The sequence below is a fragment of the Pterocles gutturalis genome, unplaced genomic scaffold (genome assembly GCF_000699245.1).
Source record: "Pterocles gutturalis isolate BGI_N339 unplaced genomic scaffold, ASM69924v1 scaffold47961, whole genome shotgun sequence".
Lineage (NCBI taxonomy): Eukaryota > Metazoa > Chordata > Aves > Pterocliformes > Pteroclidae > Pterocles > Pterocles gutturalis.
The window spans coordinates 12,894-31,703 of record NW_010099580.1 but is presented as its reverse complement, the minus strand read 5'-3'; the positions used below and the strand labels follow the sequence as shown (position 1 = coordinate 31,703).

Genomic DNA, 18,810 nt, shown 5'->3' with positions numbered 1-18,810 from the left:
CTGCATCACAGAGAGTATAGTCCAGTGGATGTGCAGCCATGCTGCACATGGATTTCCAAAAGCCTTAGTGAAGGTCTTTCAGGAGGGTCCACTAAGGAAATGAAACTGCTGCAGAGTAAGAGAGAATATTTCCTGTGGACCAGTTAAAAGACAGGAAGCAAAAGGCTGGAATACATGTTTAAATTTCACAGTGGAGAGAAGTCACAAATAAGAGTTCCTCAGATGTACTCTGGAATCTGGGCTTTGAATTATGGATGTACATCAGCTAGAAATCTGTGGCTAATACTAAATCATTCAGGAGGGTAAAAACAAAATATCAGTGTAAAGAGTTGCAGAGAGATCATATGATATTGAGTGAATGAATGACAGAAAGGCAGGTGAAACTTAACCGAATTCAACATTGATACGCTTCACAGGGAGGCACTAAACTACGTCCTAAATTTACACATTCAGTGACAAACTAGTCAGCTCTGAAGCTAGCTCTTACTACTCAGAAAATATATCTTGGGCTTATTGTATACAGTTCTGCACAAACATTGCCTCACTGCTCAGTACAAATAAAATGAACTAAATAAATTACTAGGAACCGTTAAGAAAGGAATAGAAATAACTGTAAAGAACCTTATCACGACATCATGTAAATAGGAAGCATTGTGGTCAGAGCTAGACAAGAGCAGTTTATGGTTTTAGTCTCCCAATCTCAAAAATAAAAACCTGAAAAAGACATAGAAAAAGGCAACCAGGATCATCAAAGATATGGGACAGTATCCATACTCCTCAAAGAGTGACTAAGCAATTTTCTGCACGAAAATGAGGTGACTGATAGGGTACTATGGTTAATACCTAGAAAATCATTAATATGACTTAGAAAGTGAAGAAAGAACAATTATTTGCTGTTTCAGTACAAGAACTGAGGTCAAGTAGCAGATTTAAAACAAAGAAATAAAGTACTATTTCACACAATGCACAATTAAAAAGTAAACCCTATTGCTACAGAATAACCAAAATGTAACAAGATTCAAAAAGTAAATGGAAAAAATAATGAAAGAAGAAGTGGTCAAGGATTACTAAACAGAAGAAATTGACTCAGGAAGTCCCTAAAATTCCATTAGCTGAAATACAATGGGGAAGATTTCTCGTCCACATCTCATTTTTTCCGTAAGCATTCATTAGTGGTCACTGTCACTTCAACAGGCTCCACGATGTCTCTTCTGACTCTTCTTCAGAAAGTTTGGCTCCAACAAGACTAAATTGTGATCAGAGACAAAATGAACTTCCAATGCATAACCTCCCTTTCTTTATTTGATTTTACCATTGTTTTTCACTAGCTAAGCCAGCTTTGATTTGAACTGGTGTGTAAGAAGAAAATAGATGCCAGAATTTTGTTGCGTATAAACAAAACTGTAGAAGTGGAATCTTAAGAGAGTCCAAGAACCAACAGTAGACTCTATAGTTGTCATACACCTCAAGATTCATCAAGACTCTCTAGTTTGTCATTTGGTCGCTGGGTTTACAAGTAGTGCCAGGATTTACAGTTACTTAAAACTGGTGTGTAATCAGTACAGAAGAAAGCAATGCAGCTCTGTAGAAGTGATGCAGCTTTGTAGGAGGATATTGACTGCAGCTTATTACAAAGGTCTAAGAAAGTAAATAATAATTACTTTAGATTTTGTGCTTGTGCAAATTTTGAAAAACAGCATGTCACAGCTGTGCAATACATACCAGCTGGCTCTCTGTTACCACAGGTGCCGATTTGTAAAGGTTGGCCTGCAAAAAAGGTAAATATAGACAGTATTACATACAATATCATAGTGATTATAGTGGTGACAGAAGAAAAATCCATGGACAGCAGTATGCTTAGGTACAGAAGCTTTTACCACTGATGCAGTGACATACAATTAGTAAGAGAAATCAAAATACTGTATTTTCCAGTTTATTTCTGGGTATAATCAAATATGAATGCCTGTTTTTAAAATTTTAGGGATTTTTTTTCCAAGGGCAACAAAATTTCACTTTTTTATCTTGATCTAGTCTTGAAATGCAAATCCTGACATTTCTGAGCCTGCCATTGTCTGTTAATTTAATAGCATCAGTATTAGTAAGACTATCAATTGTAACAGGAGCTCAGTTCAACCTTCTCATCCTTCATTATGAAAACCAGAACAATCCTACTCAAGCATTACTTTTCTTTTTCTAAGTATACATTGTACAGCAGAAGACCTATTTTCCAGATCAAGCGTAAACGTGATGAACGCAAAGTATTTGTGTGTGTATGTGAAATAGCCACGTGCCACATGCTTACTCGCCCATGTTATGGTGAGATTCAGAATTTCTGAATCTCAATCAACTCCATCAAGCTCTGTAGGAGTTCCACTGAATAATAGTGTTTCTGTACACCTAACATGCCCTTCCTTGATGTAGGTGTGAATTGGAGGCCTTGAGACTCCAAAATGTGAATATTCTTCAGTATGGTGGCAAAAAAAGTATTAGATATAATGGTTAGATGTTACAGCTGTCGAAAACCAGTCAGTGCCATTACAACCTCATGGTGGAGGACCGTGCTCTTCACTGAGAGTACTTACATCTCTGAACACAGCCACCAGTGGAGGAAACCCTCCCACCCACACAGGAACAGCTGTGATTTAGCACTAAATCTACAAGAACTACATCTTCTGCCCTTTACAGAGTAAACCAGAGTTTTTACTACTGGTTACTTACATACTATGGATTCTCTTTCATACCATTAACCAAGTGTGACGACCAATCTCATTGTCAGCTTAAAGACATCAAAGCACTTCGGAATGATCTACAGATACAAGCAGGCTGGAATTAAATTCTCTAACTTCAGTGGTGCAAACTAAGAGCAAATCTCATTTCAAAGGGGTTACCTGAAATGTATATAAGCACAGCAGACCACAGACACAGAAAATCAGTACTGTTTTCTGCATGTCTGTGCATTTTTAGCTGCTTCGTGTTCTCTGATTTTTTCACTTATGTGTCATTTCTATAACACTTAAAAAGGATTTTTTTTTAGTATAGAACTGTCAAGAAGAGCAAAAATGTCAATCATATGCAATGTAATTATTCCAATTAATCATGAGAAATTATTTTTTAAATAGTTGTAAGGTGGACTAAATGACAAAATTATAAATTTGCTTGAACCTGAAATTAATAAATGTTTTGTTGGTGACAGTATTTACATGGAAACACAATGACTAAGTATATATATATTAGGGCACTCAATAGCCATAAAAGTAATTTATGTAGAGAATGACTATATTATTATTACAAATGAGCAGTATCATCTCTAAAGCCAACAAGAGATGCACTACTATAAAATGGTGAATGAGATCATATCAAAGACCATACATTTTAAAATGTTGTTAAATGACAGCTGTAGTACTTAGTTGTCAGTTGGTACAAACTACTGTAACTTCACTGAAGTCAGACCTTTTTCCCCACTTCTGTACACTCCCTTGTTATTGTATAATCATTTACATCCATTAGTTTTAGGGGCTGGAGAGCTGCACTGGAGTGGCATTAAATATACTCTGTTCTCACAGACTACCTCCGAAACATGGTCTTTTATTTAATTAAAAAGCTCTCCTACAATATCCTTTCTAATTAGTATGAGCCAGCACAATCTGTCAAGTAAAAATCACAGTATGCAATAAAATATGCATACCGCCACATTCAAGAAGCAAAATTGAATTGATCAGTCAAGCATTGTGCTGGCATAAAACTGGGAGGCCTCTATTGCTTTGCCAGCACTTTGATTTGAGGTTCAATAGCAATGCTAAATGATGAATAGTAAGCAGAGATTTCCCACCACATGTCTAAATGAGTTGTAAGTAAAATATAGAACCTGCAGTAACTGAGTGTGCCAGTGAGAATTAGAATGTTAATTGGGTTTAATGTTTCAGTAATTGAGCAGATGACTCAATCCAGAGATTTTCTTTATATGTTGGAACATCTGTATATGTGACAAAACAGCTTCTATTCATCTAACACTAAACTGTGGGGTTTCAGCCAGCTCTGTACCTTGGAAATAAAAGTTTCGGTCAACCCCAGATTTTGATGGATAAGCAAGAACTAAAGGACTTCTACCAAAGCAAGTCCCCTCCAGTGTAGGCTGAGTCCAAACAAATGTACCTTGCAGCACCCATAATAGTCTGTTTGCCAAATAGCTGAGCTCTTGCTCCATGCTCAAAACAAACAACCAAGCGGTGTGTGAAACACACACACAGGTAAAATTCTCAATAAACAGAGCACTGAAGAGCACCTGGCCATGATGGATTTACAGCAGTGGGAAGATATCTCAAGTCTCAACTGCCAATGCTCTAACATACTCACTTCTCTGTACTAGTCAACACCTCATGTCAAGAGAAGATGCCTGTGCAGGCTCACCCAATATTGTAGCAAGAGCAGACAAATTAGACATTTCTGCACACAAAACATAATTTTAAAAATGCTTACATATCTGGTTTCACGCCCAGCTGCTCTCTGCAGTGTTGCTGACACCTTTTACAAAATAAATAAATATATTAAGAGCAAAGAGTTACTGTGAGGAGTGACTCAAAGAGATTTACATCATTGTGACAAGTTATTAACTGCTCAAATTCAAGAAAACTACAGTTTCCAGAAAGATTCATGTGATATATAAGAGTAAGGCAGATTAAAGTTCTGCTTGTTTATTGTAGAAAATACTATTTAATTTTTACTACTTTAAAACATTGCTCCCATTCTATTGAGGGTGGCATTTAGATTATCCCTGAGAATTCTCATAACAAAATGCTTATTATTAGATGGCCATAGCTGTGGTTGCCCCATTAAATTTAAGCTACGTTTGCTCACGAAATAATGTGAAATGGTGCCTTTCCATGTTCTTATTTCCAAGAACTTATTTCATCTGACTGATTTATGCTACTTCATCTGACTGATCTATGCTATTTCTGAAGCATTTACTTATAAACTCTTTTTACCTCACTGTCTACAAATCTCTTTTATCCTCAGTTTAAGCACTCTGCTCTCTCATTCTGAGGTGCTCACAACCTTTAGCTTGGTCCTTGTGCTGCATCCTGTTAAACTCACCTTCTGCCCCCTTTATTTGGTTTCATGACCACCAACAGATGCCTTCTGTTTGGTCAAAGCTCAATACTCAGCTGCCCAAGGAAGTAGGTTTTGGATGCTATAGCTCAACTCAGTAGCAGCATCTTGACCACTTCGGATTCAGCGCAAGCTTTGGAAAACCTTCAGTCAGGAACAGTCTCTGCCTGCTTCTTCAGCTACTAGCATGTTTCCATCTTTCAGCTGCCTGAAGCCTGATTCACCACTGAGTGCTGGTTGACAGAAGTAACTTCAAAAATGAAATTTGAACTTGAAATATATATTGAATATAGCCACTCAGGAGTGCTGCTTCTGTGCCCTATTTTTGCATGGTGAACTGGACACTGTGCGGGATGCTTCAAATGCATTAACTTTTTGACGCGTTTCTCTGCCAAAAATCCCTTTCCTCCTGTTTCCAGTTGGATTTCTGCCATTTTCACTTTCCTATAGCTGCCAGAACCAACTTAAATTTACCTGGGGCAAACTGAGTGCAGGACCCTCTTCCCTTGGTCAGTCAGCCTGCTGAATGCAGAAAGCACACTGACATAACTTAGTGAAACCAGAATTTTAACACCAGTATAGAAAGTTATCCCTGCCTCTCACTGTCTCTTGCTGACTTATCCAGGGTACATGGATGCAGCAGACTTCCCTCTCCTGTGAGGAGCAACAGTTAAAAGGAAATCAGTACTTGAGAGCAAGTCTACTTATTCATTTAATTATCCTCCTGACTGGAGGGCTACAGTTCTGTCCTTCCATGTGTTTGAAACCACCAGACACTTCTACTGATGTTGCATCCCTCAGCTGCAGCTTTCTGTTGCTTATGGCTTTACTGTTGCCATAAGCTCTACTGTGATTTTCTTTGCCTTGGTATCTACTTAGAAAGAGCCCTTGGTGCGTGGGTGGCTTGTTGACCTACCTTGCCAACATCTGACTCCATGCTCATCTGCAGAAAACTTGGAGAAGATTCACATCGACGCTGGAAAATCATTTCCAACAGAGAATACACTTATTAATTGCAAGAGACAAAAAGAAAGAAAGAGACAAAATCAGTCCCACACCCACACAGTGATGGGTTACCATCGTCAATGGGTCCTGCAGGACTTGATCAATGACAGCACATAGCTCTTCTGTTTGTTGTCTGAGCTGGGCAGGGGAGCACATCTGAAAAAGGACACATCACCCAGTTAACCTCTGCTTTTTGTCTTCAATTAGAGATTTGAAAGACATATACCAGAACTACCTCTGAATGGGTGTCCAGAGCAGTGCCTTCAGTCACACTAGCAGTCTTGATTGGCTCTTCTAATGCCTGCAATTGAAAAGATTTCCATGTGAGTTCAAAATTTTAAAAACCAAGCAATACTGTGTTTCCAAATGTGGCATTTTTCATTTCACAGTGGAAAAAAGGAAAAAGAATAAATTACAGGCCTAGTAAGGTTCTTCAGGTTACCATCTTCTGATTCTGAGTTAGAAGAGGTGGCTGGTTGCAGAGAGGGAGAGAGTTAGGTGAGTTGTCTCTACTTTCAGAGATCGGAAACTACCAGTTCAAAATTGCCTTTTCCTTCAACAATGCCCCCCTCCTTTGCAGTGAGCGTAACGCAATGGCTGTATCGCAGTGAATGTGCGCGTGTGCCACCGAGGCGTGGGATGGCTGCCTGCCGCCCACCATCAGGGGAAAGCCACCAGCCGTAGGCAGGGGGGAAAGGGGGGGGGGTGGTGGCCTGCCGCCCACCATGGGGGAAACGCCCCCAGCCGTAGGCAGGCGGACAAGGTGGGGGGCTGAGCATGCAGGAGGCACCTTTGTTTCCTCCAATAGCTGCTTCCTTTACAAAGTGCCTTCTGTGTAAAGAGGATGGTGATTCCACATTACAACAGAAACAGTGCTTGACATTTTTGGACTTTAGCCCAAAATCAGAATTGTATGAAGTGAAATATGTTCTATACAGATGTGATATTGCACTAAAACACAGCTGGTCTAAGCAGGTACGCAGTCTCTCCAAAACAAAACACAAGCTTCTTGTGCTTGGCTGCATCTCCCACTTTCCTACGCCTGTACTTAGAGCAGGTTTGAGAATAGTGGGAAGCAGTTTGCTGATCCCCCCACTTTATCAGGAAACTCACAAAACACCCTCAAAAGCCAAACTCTAGTGCTCAGTTCCCTTTTCATCTCTGTCCAGAGTCTGCGAGGCACACTCTCACTGCCATCACCCATTTTTGCTTTGAAGGAATTTTCAAATAGACTCCATGCCGAGACCAAAAATTACTCTGGAAGACTGCTGATGCATGAAGCTGGACTACAGGGGAGGCACCAGCAGGGTTTGTGGATTTTTTGTTTAACACATTATTTTTTTCTGAAGTTTCATTTTGCTAGTTATTTGCAAAAAAGAAAAAAAAAACCAACATTCTAGTAATTCCAGTAAAGCACTTTTTCATGTATGTGGGATTCTGTGGGAACACACTGATCCCAGTGAGGTAGTGATCAGTCATGGAAGACATAGATGGAGCTGGGAGGAAAATGTCAGAATCTTTAAAAAAAAAAAAAAAAACAAAAACCCAAAACAACAAAAAACATTTTAAAAGCCCATATATTAAGTCATTGTTTCTGATTTTAATTATAATTAGTACAATTTTTTTTTTCTCTCCTTGCCAAGCTACTGGCTGGGCATACATCTACATATGTGTAACTAAAATGTTAATGACAATTTACTTTTAATATCATTTTAATCCCATCCACAAATGACCCTGCTCAGAAGCATTTTTATGGAACACCATGTCTTCTGTCAGAAAGTACAGAAAAAATGAAGAGCAGTTTCTTTCCAAACACATTTCTTCCCTCCTCTCCAGCTTTAGACAAACCGGTTGGCCTTAGAGTAGTTCTGGTTCAAAAGAAAAAAAGTGAAAGAATGATTATTTTTTACATACAGAAATTAATCTAATCTTATCCCAAGACAGAAGGTGAAAGATATATAGTCTTTCTCATCTCTGATATCTCATCACTGTTACCCAGCTGAACTCTCAGATCAACAGACAGCCCTGCAAAAGAAGAGGGCTCAGCTAAAGAGGGCTCAGCAGTACTGTGTCCCCAGTTCAGCTTCAGTCAAGATTACATCCTCCTGGTAAACATAAAATGAAGTGGTAAAATGAAGTAGAAGAGTCATTTATGAGGGCCAGGATTGCCAAAGCAGCCTGGTGTAGAGAAATAATGAGTCTTAATGTGAGTTAGGAAAAACAAGTTTTAATCAGTCATGGGTTCAGAATGGAGAAGTTGCCAAGCTTCTCAAAACCCCCAAGAAATCAGTAGGGTAATCAACATTTAAAAGTACTTGTTAAGAGAAAATATGTGTTTTTGTTTCGTACCCACTTCACCAGAGCAGTGGGAGAGGGTGAACACAACCAGGAAACACCTACCCAGGAGCTACTGAGGAATCTTTCTAGAGGAACTACACCCACACCTACAAGTCTCTGTTCAGAACCAAGACTCTGGATAATTTAAGTATCGAACATCCATCAGTTCCAGTAGAAACTGAGAGCCCAAATATCTTTGCATTTTGGAGCCTTCACTGACTGAAGAACTCAGGTGAGCACAGCACCAAGACCTGTGCACTCTGCAGTCCCTCTGAGACACAGCCATCATGCAGGAGCTACACTAGAGAATGCTGCAGTGTTCTTTTCCCTTTTTGAACCTTTGTAAAGTGAAATTTTAATATTCAAAATGATCCATCTGATTTATTTTAGTGTTATTTTGTCTCTTTTTTCTTTTTTTTTCTTTTTTTTTTTTTTTCTCTGTTTGAACAGTCCAAGTCCTCCAAAGAAAGAGAAGAAATAAAGAGAACTAGACTTTAGGCATCCCTATCACCTTTACAAAGAAAAAAGATTCTGTTTAGTCTGTTGCTAGATTTTCAAAGTACAACTCTATCTTCTTCCCTCAGTGCCTTTTTTTTTTACACAGAGAAAAATACGAGATTAAAAAAGTACGACTAGAGTTTTCAAACTCATTACTGGACTTATCATGAAATAATGTTATGATTAATTTAAAACATTAGTATTATCTACAGTACTGTTGATTAGTGCTATCAGCAGTATTCAAGCTTCACTTCCTATGCTGATGGTCTAATATCAAAAGTGGAACATTCCTATTTAGGCATTTGAATTTTTTTTATTATGTATGAAAAACAATAGTGGGACCACAATTTAAAAGAAGGGTGCAATTTAGAGAATGAAAATGTATTTGTGACAGAATGTAAGTGTTTAGATGGAATAACCAGTTGATGAACCATGATTTTTTCCTTGCAAAATGCAACTTTGCAAGTGTGATGCATATATGCCATTGATGTCAGTGATGACTACAATCCTTCCCTCCTCTTTCCCCTAAGCTATTTGATTGCTAAAGCTGTATCAGAGCTGAAAGGTAACTGGCAAATGATCCAAACAGGATATCCAATATTTTGTTAGAAGAACAAAAGCTCTTGGCAACATATAGGAAATACAGAATATTGTTTCATCCACCAATGAATCACATCAATAACAGGAGAAAAAAATGAATACTTCAAGCTGGATCTGACACAGCTTTGTTCTTACTGTATTGTGAAAACCCTGGGCTGAGCAAAAGCCAAGAATCTTCCTCTTATTTCTCTTGCATATTTTTCCCATTAGTATCCTTTTCTAAGCCCTCAGTACATGCAAAAAAATCCCTGCGTATAACAGAACTTCGCATTCTACGAGTTCCTTTAATTTATTCCTTGAAGATCCTGAGAGACGATGCTGAAAAGACCTGACTACTTTTCCTCTTATAAAATAATTACTATTAAATGCTGCAAGGCCTTTGACAGAAAGAATGAGCTCATATCCTGCTCGTACATTGGCACACTTGGTCATTATTACAGACAAACTAGCTCCTTTATGACTCAACGACTGCACAGGTGATTTCCTTTCTTTCTTACCGCTAGGTACTGATCTCTAGCCTTGAGGAGCATTTTGACTTGAACACATAGTCTGGATGCAAGAAATTCACCTCGTAAGAGCACACCAAAAAATACATTTTTTTAATCAAAATATTCACAACAAAATGTTGTCAGAAATTCTCCTGGCGTGCTTGATAATAGCTAATTGTCCAGCAGTTAGGTCTACCATCTGAGACTGGGAAAAATTTTTTCCTGCTGTATGATTTCAAGGAGGGACTTCAGTCTGTGTTTGCCGTATCAATCTCTATACCAAAGGACGTTTAACAATACAATAGGCAAGAGTTCCTTCAAGGCAAGGACTTAAAGCTAGGTCTCCAATGTAGCATATCACTGCCATATTTGCTCAGCTGCATTTCTTTCTTTTTCATGAAAAAAAAAAATCCTCATTTTCCTTCTGCATGAGGAGGAAAACACTTTTTTTTTTTTTTTTCTCCAAATCTCTCTGTAAGGAGTATGTACCACACTTCTGGCATTCCACTATGTAGGTGATGATGAGATGCAATTACTAGGTCTTTGGAGTGGTCCTAGAAGTGTAACATCATCTGGAAAGACTGTTTTAGACTGTCTTGAAGAGTCTCATTAGCCAAATGGCACTTTAGCAAGAGAAAATGTGAAAAACAGCCATGTAGAGACAAAATCAATAACCTGAAATAACACAGATTTTTTCCTACATTTGTATAAATTTGAAATTATAGTTCTGTAGTTGTAATTGCTTCATAAATACAAGCCAGAAAAGTCAACAGTGCTTTCATTTTGCAACTCTTCCGTCCCTAGACATTTATACCTAGTGCTTTTCGAAGACCTGGTAAGTGTGGGATAAGCCATCTATGAAGCAGATCCAAATTGCCCTGAGTAGCCCTTGCTGTAGACCAAGGACCACTCTATTGTTCAGAGAATACTTTTTTGATTTGCAATTCCAAGATGTCCAACAGAGTTTTGGGGTTACACCTCAAATTTTACAGAGTTTTGAAGATGAAGTAGGCTCTGGTTTAAGACACTACCATTCTTAAAGTTAAGAATTTTTCTGTAGTTCCCTGAAATAAACTCTTCATCACTATCTAGCTTGAGTGAAATACACTTTTATAGATATTTGATAAATAAAATCTCAAAAGAATAGATGCATTACCTTTTAAATACTACCTGATTAGGAACGGAATTTTGAATTAGACTGTGATCACTTCTATGCAACTACAGAAGCTATGCAAGAATGAATTTCAGTAGAGGGGTGACTCACTGATTCAACTTTAATAAGGCCAGAAGGAACCACAGTGGTCACCTACTCTGACCTTTTCTTTAAACCACAGAACTGCCTGGAATTACTGTACAAAGTGCCAGAAAAGTGTCCTGTCTTGATTTTTCAATTTCTGTGATAAAGAGCCCATTTCAAACTCCGGAATTTTTTTCTAATGGATAATTAATTCTTTCTGCTAAACTTTTGCCTTATGCCTACATTTAAGTTGCCTAGCTTCCTCTTCTAGCCCATAGATCCTATCCTATGTAGGGCTGAAAAGCTCATTACCCCAGTCTGTGGACCTGCCTCATCACTATGAAACTCTGTGGTTCTGATGGCACTACTGACTGACCATAGTTACCGCCACCTCATTGTCACCATCTCTTCTCTCCTTGCTCAGGCACTGGGGAGCTGTGCCCTTGCTGGTGAGGACACTATCCTGCCAGCCTTGCTGTCACCCTGGATCCTGTTTCACAGTCCCCAGGGAGCAGCCCACTGTCGCTGCTCCCCGACAGAGTCTGACCATGCTGAGGTTAAGTCCCTTAAAAACAAGTTTTTGCTTTTCTGGCTGTGAAGGAAGCTGCAGCCCAAACTTCCAAGAGATGCCCTGGATTGGGCTTTTTTCCGAGCAGAGCACAGGCGATGTGAGGAACATCAGGATCATACAAAGTCAAACAGCCGGAAAGCAAGCCAGTTATGAGATTCGATGAGATTAAGCCGCTTCTGGGCTTGCCAAAGTATACACATATATGGTCAATAAGCCTTTTCTGCTCTGCTAATAAGCACAGATTTGAACAACTCACTTTGAGTAAGAGTACTGGAGGATAAGAATGTGTTCTAGGAAAAGATTATTAAGATTATGATAGCCTAATGGTTTAATAAGGAGAAGCTGAAAAATGCTGGCTGAAATAAAGCATCTACACACACATAAAAGAAAAAAATTACTTGAGAAAGAAAGTTAGACACAAGGAGACAATTTAGAGGCAGACAAAGCATTTTACCTTACATGACGTATCGATGGCAGTTTTCTGTCATGGGATCTAATTAATACTGCCCATGAATTGTCACTAGGATCAGCCACATCACAGTGGTGACTAATCTTATTTCTCATGACCACTCAAACTAAGTAATATCATTACTCACACAGTGGAAAAAGTTGACTTCCGAGAATGTGCATTTCTAATTCAATCACATAGCAAAACACTTTTTTATCACTTAGGCAGATTATGTTTTCTTAATCATGCATACTTCTCAGTAGTATCTGTGCCTCGCAGATGTTATGTGCCTTCCTTCCTTGCTAAAAAAAAAAAGCCCCTCGAAAACTTTTTCTCCCCATAACTATTATATTCATCTTAATAAATCATCGCTTATGTAGCTAAAATCTTACTGTCTTGAATCTCTTTAATCCAGTGCATAAAATGCATTCCATAAAATAGGAGCAACATAATTACTGTAATTGAGCTACACGAGTTCCTTCCTGGTTGTCTCCCAGTATTTTTGAGGAGAATACTTGGATATTAGGGCTTGGTACAATGGGTCCTGTGTGTGCCATGTGACTCCTTCATGCTTCGTTAAGAGCCATACTCCAAATGCATGTTAGGTAACACAACAAGACTGACAGGAGTGCTGTAATTAGCTCCTGGTATGGATCAATAGGAGATTATTGTCCATAATTCCCAGAATGAGAGCAAGTGCGCAGTCAGGCCATGCTGAAACATAGAGTTTTTAGAGTAAAGTAGTCATGAGTGTCTCCTGAAAGTAAATCCTGTAGCAGAAATTTGATTTCTTATTAGTTTTACATGACTCTGCTTTCTCTACTGAAGGATACACCAGACCAAGCATTTCCAATAAAACAGTGAATAACCAAAAGTCTCTATCTAAACACAAATATCTTCTGAATCATTACTGTTGCTACAGATACTGGTAGTAGATTGTACTTTTCAGTTTTATATATTGGGAATAAGTAGCACACAACTTGTGAGTCAATGTCCCAGAGAGCACCAGGGAGACCATCAAAAGACAACCCCTTTCTTCTGAAAAAGGGCAGCCAGATGGCTGACATTAACCCTCTAGTTCACATCAAGAGTGTGCTCTCAAAGTGAATACCCTGCTCAAAGTCACCTGCTTGGCTTGACATGCAGAGTAGTGAAGTCTTAAGAGTGCACAAACTGGATGCCTTTTAGATTAAGTCAACTGTGAAGTAGCACTTCAGGAGTTCACCAAATGCTTCCAGCCACTAACAGGCGCTCTGCCCAAACAAAACCCTCCCAAAATACATTCCGTAGGGGTCTGGAATCCCTTGTACCAGCTATTTTCCTCTACAGAGTCATTTCTGTTGGACCACATTGCATGCAAGTGTAGACATAGCCTTCATTAGTTCATTCAAGATTTAAGGAAAGGAAGGATCAGGTTTTATGCAAATAATTTTTAAAGTCATTCAAGATTAAAATAAAATTGTAAAAGACAGGAATGTCCCTTTTTTTGAAAAGAAAAAAAATCTTATTTATAACACTTAACTGATAACTGCTAGATCACAGTCAGTAATGTTTCAAGGATACAATTATCATCTTCAAATTTTTACACAAATTCACCCTCTTCAATGTCTTTAGGTTCTGCAATCTGCTAGTGAAATCACCTGTGCTGTGTATGTGAATGCAGATTTAAATGTGTAGTTAGGAATGCTCTAATCTTAAATTCTGACTAAGTTCCTGCACTAGATCCACAGAAAGATTTTTATGAAAAATCTATAAACTGGATATCAGAGTGATTAAACACTCCTTTAAGCATGTCAGATACTTAGTTCATTATTCATCACAGGAAATTTTTGTTAAACTTAGTTGACTATTCTTTTGTAAAAACTAGTCTGGAAAAAAAATTTAAAAATAGACATTGGTGGGTATTTTGAACCCTTCATGCAAATTTCAAATTTTAAATTGACTTCCAAAGATGCATTATCTAAATAAGTACTATACAACCCAGCCTTTGTTATCTGTGTCTTTGGTAGCAAATAAATGCACTAAAGAGTGATCTTTGGATCTATCATCCTACCCTACAGAAAAGGATTGTTACCCTAAACTACGTACTGGGAACAGACCCCTCGCCCGTGCAGACTATTGAAGTGCTCAGGGAAGTTGTTTGGGAGAGTGGTAGTTAAGGGAAGCTAATGCAGTGGCCAGGACCACTCTCACAATTTAACAGTGCAGCTGGTCAAACATGTGTATCTTCGATTGTTAAATTTACTAGTGTAAGCTGAGCCATTCAATAATCATTAACTGACCAAGACCTACTGATTGGTAGATCCCAGAACAGCAGTGCTCCAGACATTTTCCAATAACAAAACAGACTTTGAGATGTTGCCATAAATGGCAATTCCTTTAGGACACATTTTTACAGTAAATTTATTTGCAGAAATTCAGATTAGTGAAGGATATGATCTTCAGTGGAAAGTGGTTGACCCTGAAAAATGGTTGGAATTACAATCCTGAGTAGTTAGTTCCCAGAGCTTACATTCTGCAATATCCCCCCTAGAAATGTCAGAATATGTACATAAAGTTGAATGGTCCCAAATATACAATGGAATTCCCGTGTCTTTAAGCAAACACTAACCTTCTGTTCCATAAGTAATGTGTTTGTAGGGATTGCTGCAAATGCCTTGTAGCTTGTCTTGATCTTGTACTGCTAAAAGGGTAAACCAGAAAGCAGGAAAAGAAGTAAAACAGGGTAGAAGAGGGAGAGGGAGAGAGAGGGAAGAGAGGGGAGAGGTAGGACAGAATGAACGATGATTCCAATTGTCTTGCAGACAGGTTGCAACAATACAATGCATAAGTATTACCTAGGAAAGCTCTTAGTTAAAAAAAAATCTAGTGTTTCTATTAAGATTTTAAAGGACTGTAACATACATCTTTTGCTTTTAGGAATGAAGCAGGACAAAGCAAATTCCCTGTACCAGCTTATAACTTCTAAAGTGGTTTTTGACCACTTTCTCCAGTCTACTGTCCTTAAATGAATATCAGGAGAGGCTGTGAGGTTTTTTTCAAGTTTGCCTGCTACTTCTGCTAGCACATGCACCTCAACAACTGCTGCTGTGTGGTGTGATCCCAGACCAGTAAGTCAGAGGGATTTATGTGATTGCCTTTAATGAGACTGATTAGGATCCTTAAATGCTGAGTTACTTGCATAAATGGATAGATGATTTAAGTCATGTCACAGCTTTTCATCTGAATAAGTAACTCTACCACTGAAACAAATATTTCAAAATAAATATAGGAACTTTCACACTCTAACCAAGCACAGAGAACTGATAATCTAAACCACACAAAAAGGATGGATTTGGGTACCAAAATTCTAAGATCAGCCTTAAAAATTAATATTTTTAAAATAATTATAATTTAGCCTATATTAGCTTGCCCAGTTATTTTTAACTCCTTAGAAACCATACTTTCTACATTTTCTTTGCAATTATGGAGGTTGAATTTGGTAATTGTTAAAAGATTTGTGAGATTCTTCTATCCTTTCATGAGTTCAAGAGCTAAGATTGTTAATCACATGACAGCTGGAACTTTTTTTTTAAAATCATTTAATAGGGATTCACCATATATTTCCCTTTTCAGCAACATTCTAATAAAAATAATGAATTCATACCATAATAGAGTTTTAAGTTATTGATTTATTATTTCTGTGATAGTTACCCAGAAATAAAGTTACTTGTATATCAGTTCAGGATTTCTAATGTACTGTCGTCTGCAACAGTGAATGCTGGTGCTTGTGAGATAAAAAGCTGAGCAGCACGCTGTACTTTGGGTCATTTCTTTGTTACATTTTCTTTTCTTTTTATCTAATAAAAGTCTCAATGGCAGCAGAGACGCCAAAATTTTAATTCAGATAAAAGAAACTTGTATCATCCTCGCACCACTCTTGAAATGTTGTAGGACACCAACTTTTAATTCTTTCTATACAGAATATTATGTTTGCTGTCAACTTTACTCATATTTATTTCTTAGTCAGAACTTGTAGACTGACAGACATTCAAGAAGTCAATAATCACAATAATCATATTGAATGAACAGTCTGACAAAGCAGTCGAATGCAAATGCCGGAACTGTACATTTTTTTCCCTTTTTTTTTTTTTTTGGAGGGGGGTTGGGTAGTCATTTATATGAGATTTAGTGAATCTAACTCGGATGTCTACCCTTTAGGCAACATCAGTCAAAACTAATGCCATTTATAGTCATTGGCTTTTCTACAGGATAATTCATCTCATCTCAAAATAGACCCCTAGAAAGGTAAAATAAAAACATCCTGTAAATACACCATATTCTCTCCATGAACTATAATAGAATTGTCCAGGTTATGCTTGGATATCTAACTTTCAGATGTCAAAAGTCAAGTGAGTTGAATCCTGCCCTTTGAAAATTTAGACAGAAACACTCTGCTATAAATGTGTGTCATATATATATTTATGTATATACAAAATCTATGTGCAGATAAGACATAAAATCCTATGCAGTGAAGTAAGATGGAAGACCAAAATTCCAAATAATAACACTGGCATACGGACAAAATGTATCCTTGTTTGCTTATAATTGATATTCGAACAATAGAATTATATACTTGAACACGTAAATAAATGCAAAGTCTCCACTAGCCCATGGGATTTTACATATGATGAGATGGGCATCATTTGAAGTTAGTTGTACTGTTACATGAACTAAACAAGGACATACCAGACTTAAAATGTAAAGGTGTCTGTGCTGCTTTAATGTGCTTTATTACTTCCAGATACTACAGAACCTATGAGCAATGTGCTATTGTCATGGTGTCTGAGATGGATGGAAAGTCTTTAACTCAGTTTCTAGTCTATGTGAATATGTTTCTTGACATGTTGCATTACTTAAAATTATTCTTCAATGCCTAAATACATTCAATAATCCGGTTCATAGGAATCTAGCGATACTTTTCAATGGCCATGGACATTTAAATGGCCTGCACCATGGTCCAGTCAGAAGCATACCAATTCCAGCATCAATGCTCGGGCAAATATCAGCCTGGGGAGTTTAGGAGAAAATGTCTTACTTTTCCTGCTCAAATGGTCACCTAGGAGACTCACAGGGCATTGCAAAGTGTGATAGACACATACCTATAAAGACTTAAAGTCAGCAACTAACCATAGTAGTGTAGATTTCCTCGTGAGTAAGCTTTCCTGCTTTATGGTAGGTTTTGCAGCTGTGCTGAGCTCCATGTTGCTACAGTTAGTTTGTTCTTCAGCTGTTTTGGGTAGATCTACATGCATTCCTGTGCTATATTCAAACAGGAAAAATCAAAGAATATGTAGAAATGACACTCTTTGAAACCACTGCAAAGAGTTTTAAAACAGCCAGAAGTTTATACTCTAATCTGTTCCTGCAGAATTAGTGATTTTATCCGTCTCCACTCCATCCTACTGTTCATTTTGCTATATTAGGTCCAATAGGACATTATTAAAGTGAATAAAAGAGGATTTTTATTTCCTGCAGTCACCCGCAGTCCACACTTCACAGTGATCTGTGGATTTATGTTTATATTCACTTTGCAAAACAGTCATATTTTTAAATCATTGGCAGACATAAATATATAAAGCATGGGAAAGCGTATGCTTTTATATATACAAATTAAAACTGTTGAATAAGTTCATAGGTTATTCTTTGATTTGCCTAAATTAGTGCATGCATAGGCATAGACATGTAAAAGCTCACCATTAAACAATCCTTTTTGCATATTTCCTGTGATACCATGCTAATGAAACAGTTTGATGTGAATATCGAAAAGTACTAATGTCAAAATTCTGGTTTAATAAGTGTTGGTTTAATACCTGTCTTTATGTTGCTTCAACCACTGTTGAAGCAACATTAAGGCTGCAAAATTACACATGCCAAAGTCAAGCACCTCTAAATGCTGTGGTTTTCGCTTGACATTCATGTAGGAAACTCATGCATGCAAAAAATGCATCAACAGTCATCACATGGAGCAACCTGCTTTTTTGTCCAGATCTAAAGTTGAGCTGATTCATACTAAAGAGACCTAAATACTGTTTAGGATGTTAATGTTGTCTGTTCTTAATCTTTTCCTTTTTTCTCTAGAAATATACTGAGATTTGAGGCTGAAGCATTGTCGGAGAGCCTGGTACCATCAACACATCAGCACAGCTTGTTGAGCTGTGCCATAAGCTAGGTATGGAAATAAATGAGAGCAGAAGAGTGTTGAATGCACACTATTGTTAACTGTAAGTGAAGTCTCAGCATTGCATTTTAAAGCCACAAGTGACCTTTCCTGCACTGAACACCCAGCTACATTTGATTTAGAGCTTTCAGATCTCCCACACCCCCAGTGGACCCAGCTTTATATCCATGATTAAAAATTGCACCAGACTAACAGTCCAAGTCTGCTAAGCTGGTGGACACTCTCCCAGTCTCAATAGGGTGGTGGGGCAAAGTGCCGCGGTATTGCATGATAAAGCAGAATTAGCAGGAAAAGGGACAG

General features: G+C 38.0%; 1 protein-coding gene across 1 annotated transcript in view; it reads right to left on the bottom strand.

The window, feature by feature from the left end:
* Nucleotides 1-1,722: 1,722 nt before the first annotated feature.
* The window catches only part of MLIP (muscular LMNA-interacting protein), a gene marked incomplete at both ends in the record, with an annotated part of 28,885 nt that continues 11,797 nt past the window's right edge, over nt 1,723-18,810 (bottom strand). The window contains 6 exons of the mRNA XM_010076632.1: nt 1,723-1,767; nt 4,477-4,521; nt 6,023-6,082; nt 6,184-6,267; nt 6,347-6,412; nt 14,902-14,973. Of these exons, the coding sequence (XP_010074934.1) occupies nt 1,723-1,767; nt 4,477-4,521; nt 6,023-6,082; nt 6,184-6,267; nt 6,347-6,412; nt 14,902-14,973 (372 nt within the window). The remainder of the gene's footprint in view (nt 1,768-4,476; nt 4,522-6,022; nt 6,083-6,183; nt 6,268-6,346; nt 6,413-14,901; nt 14,974-18,810) is intronic.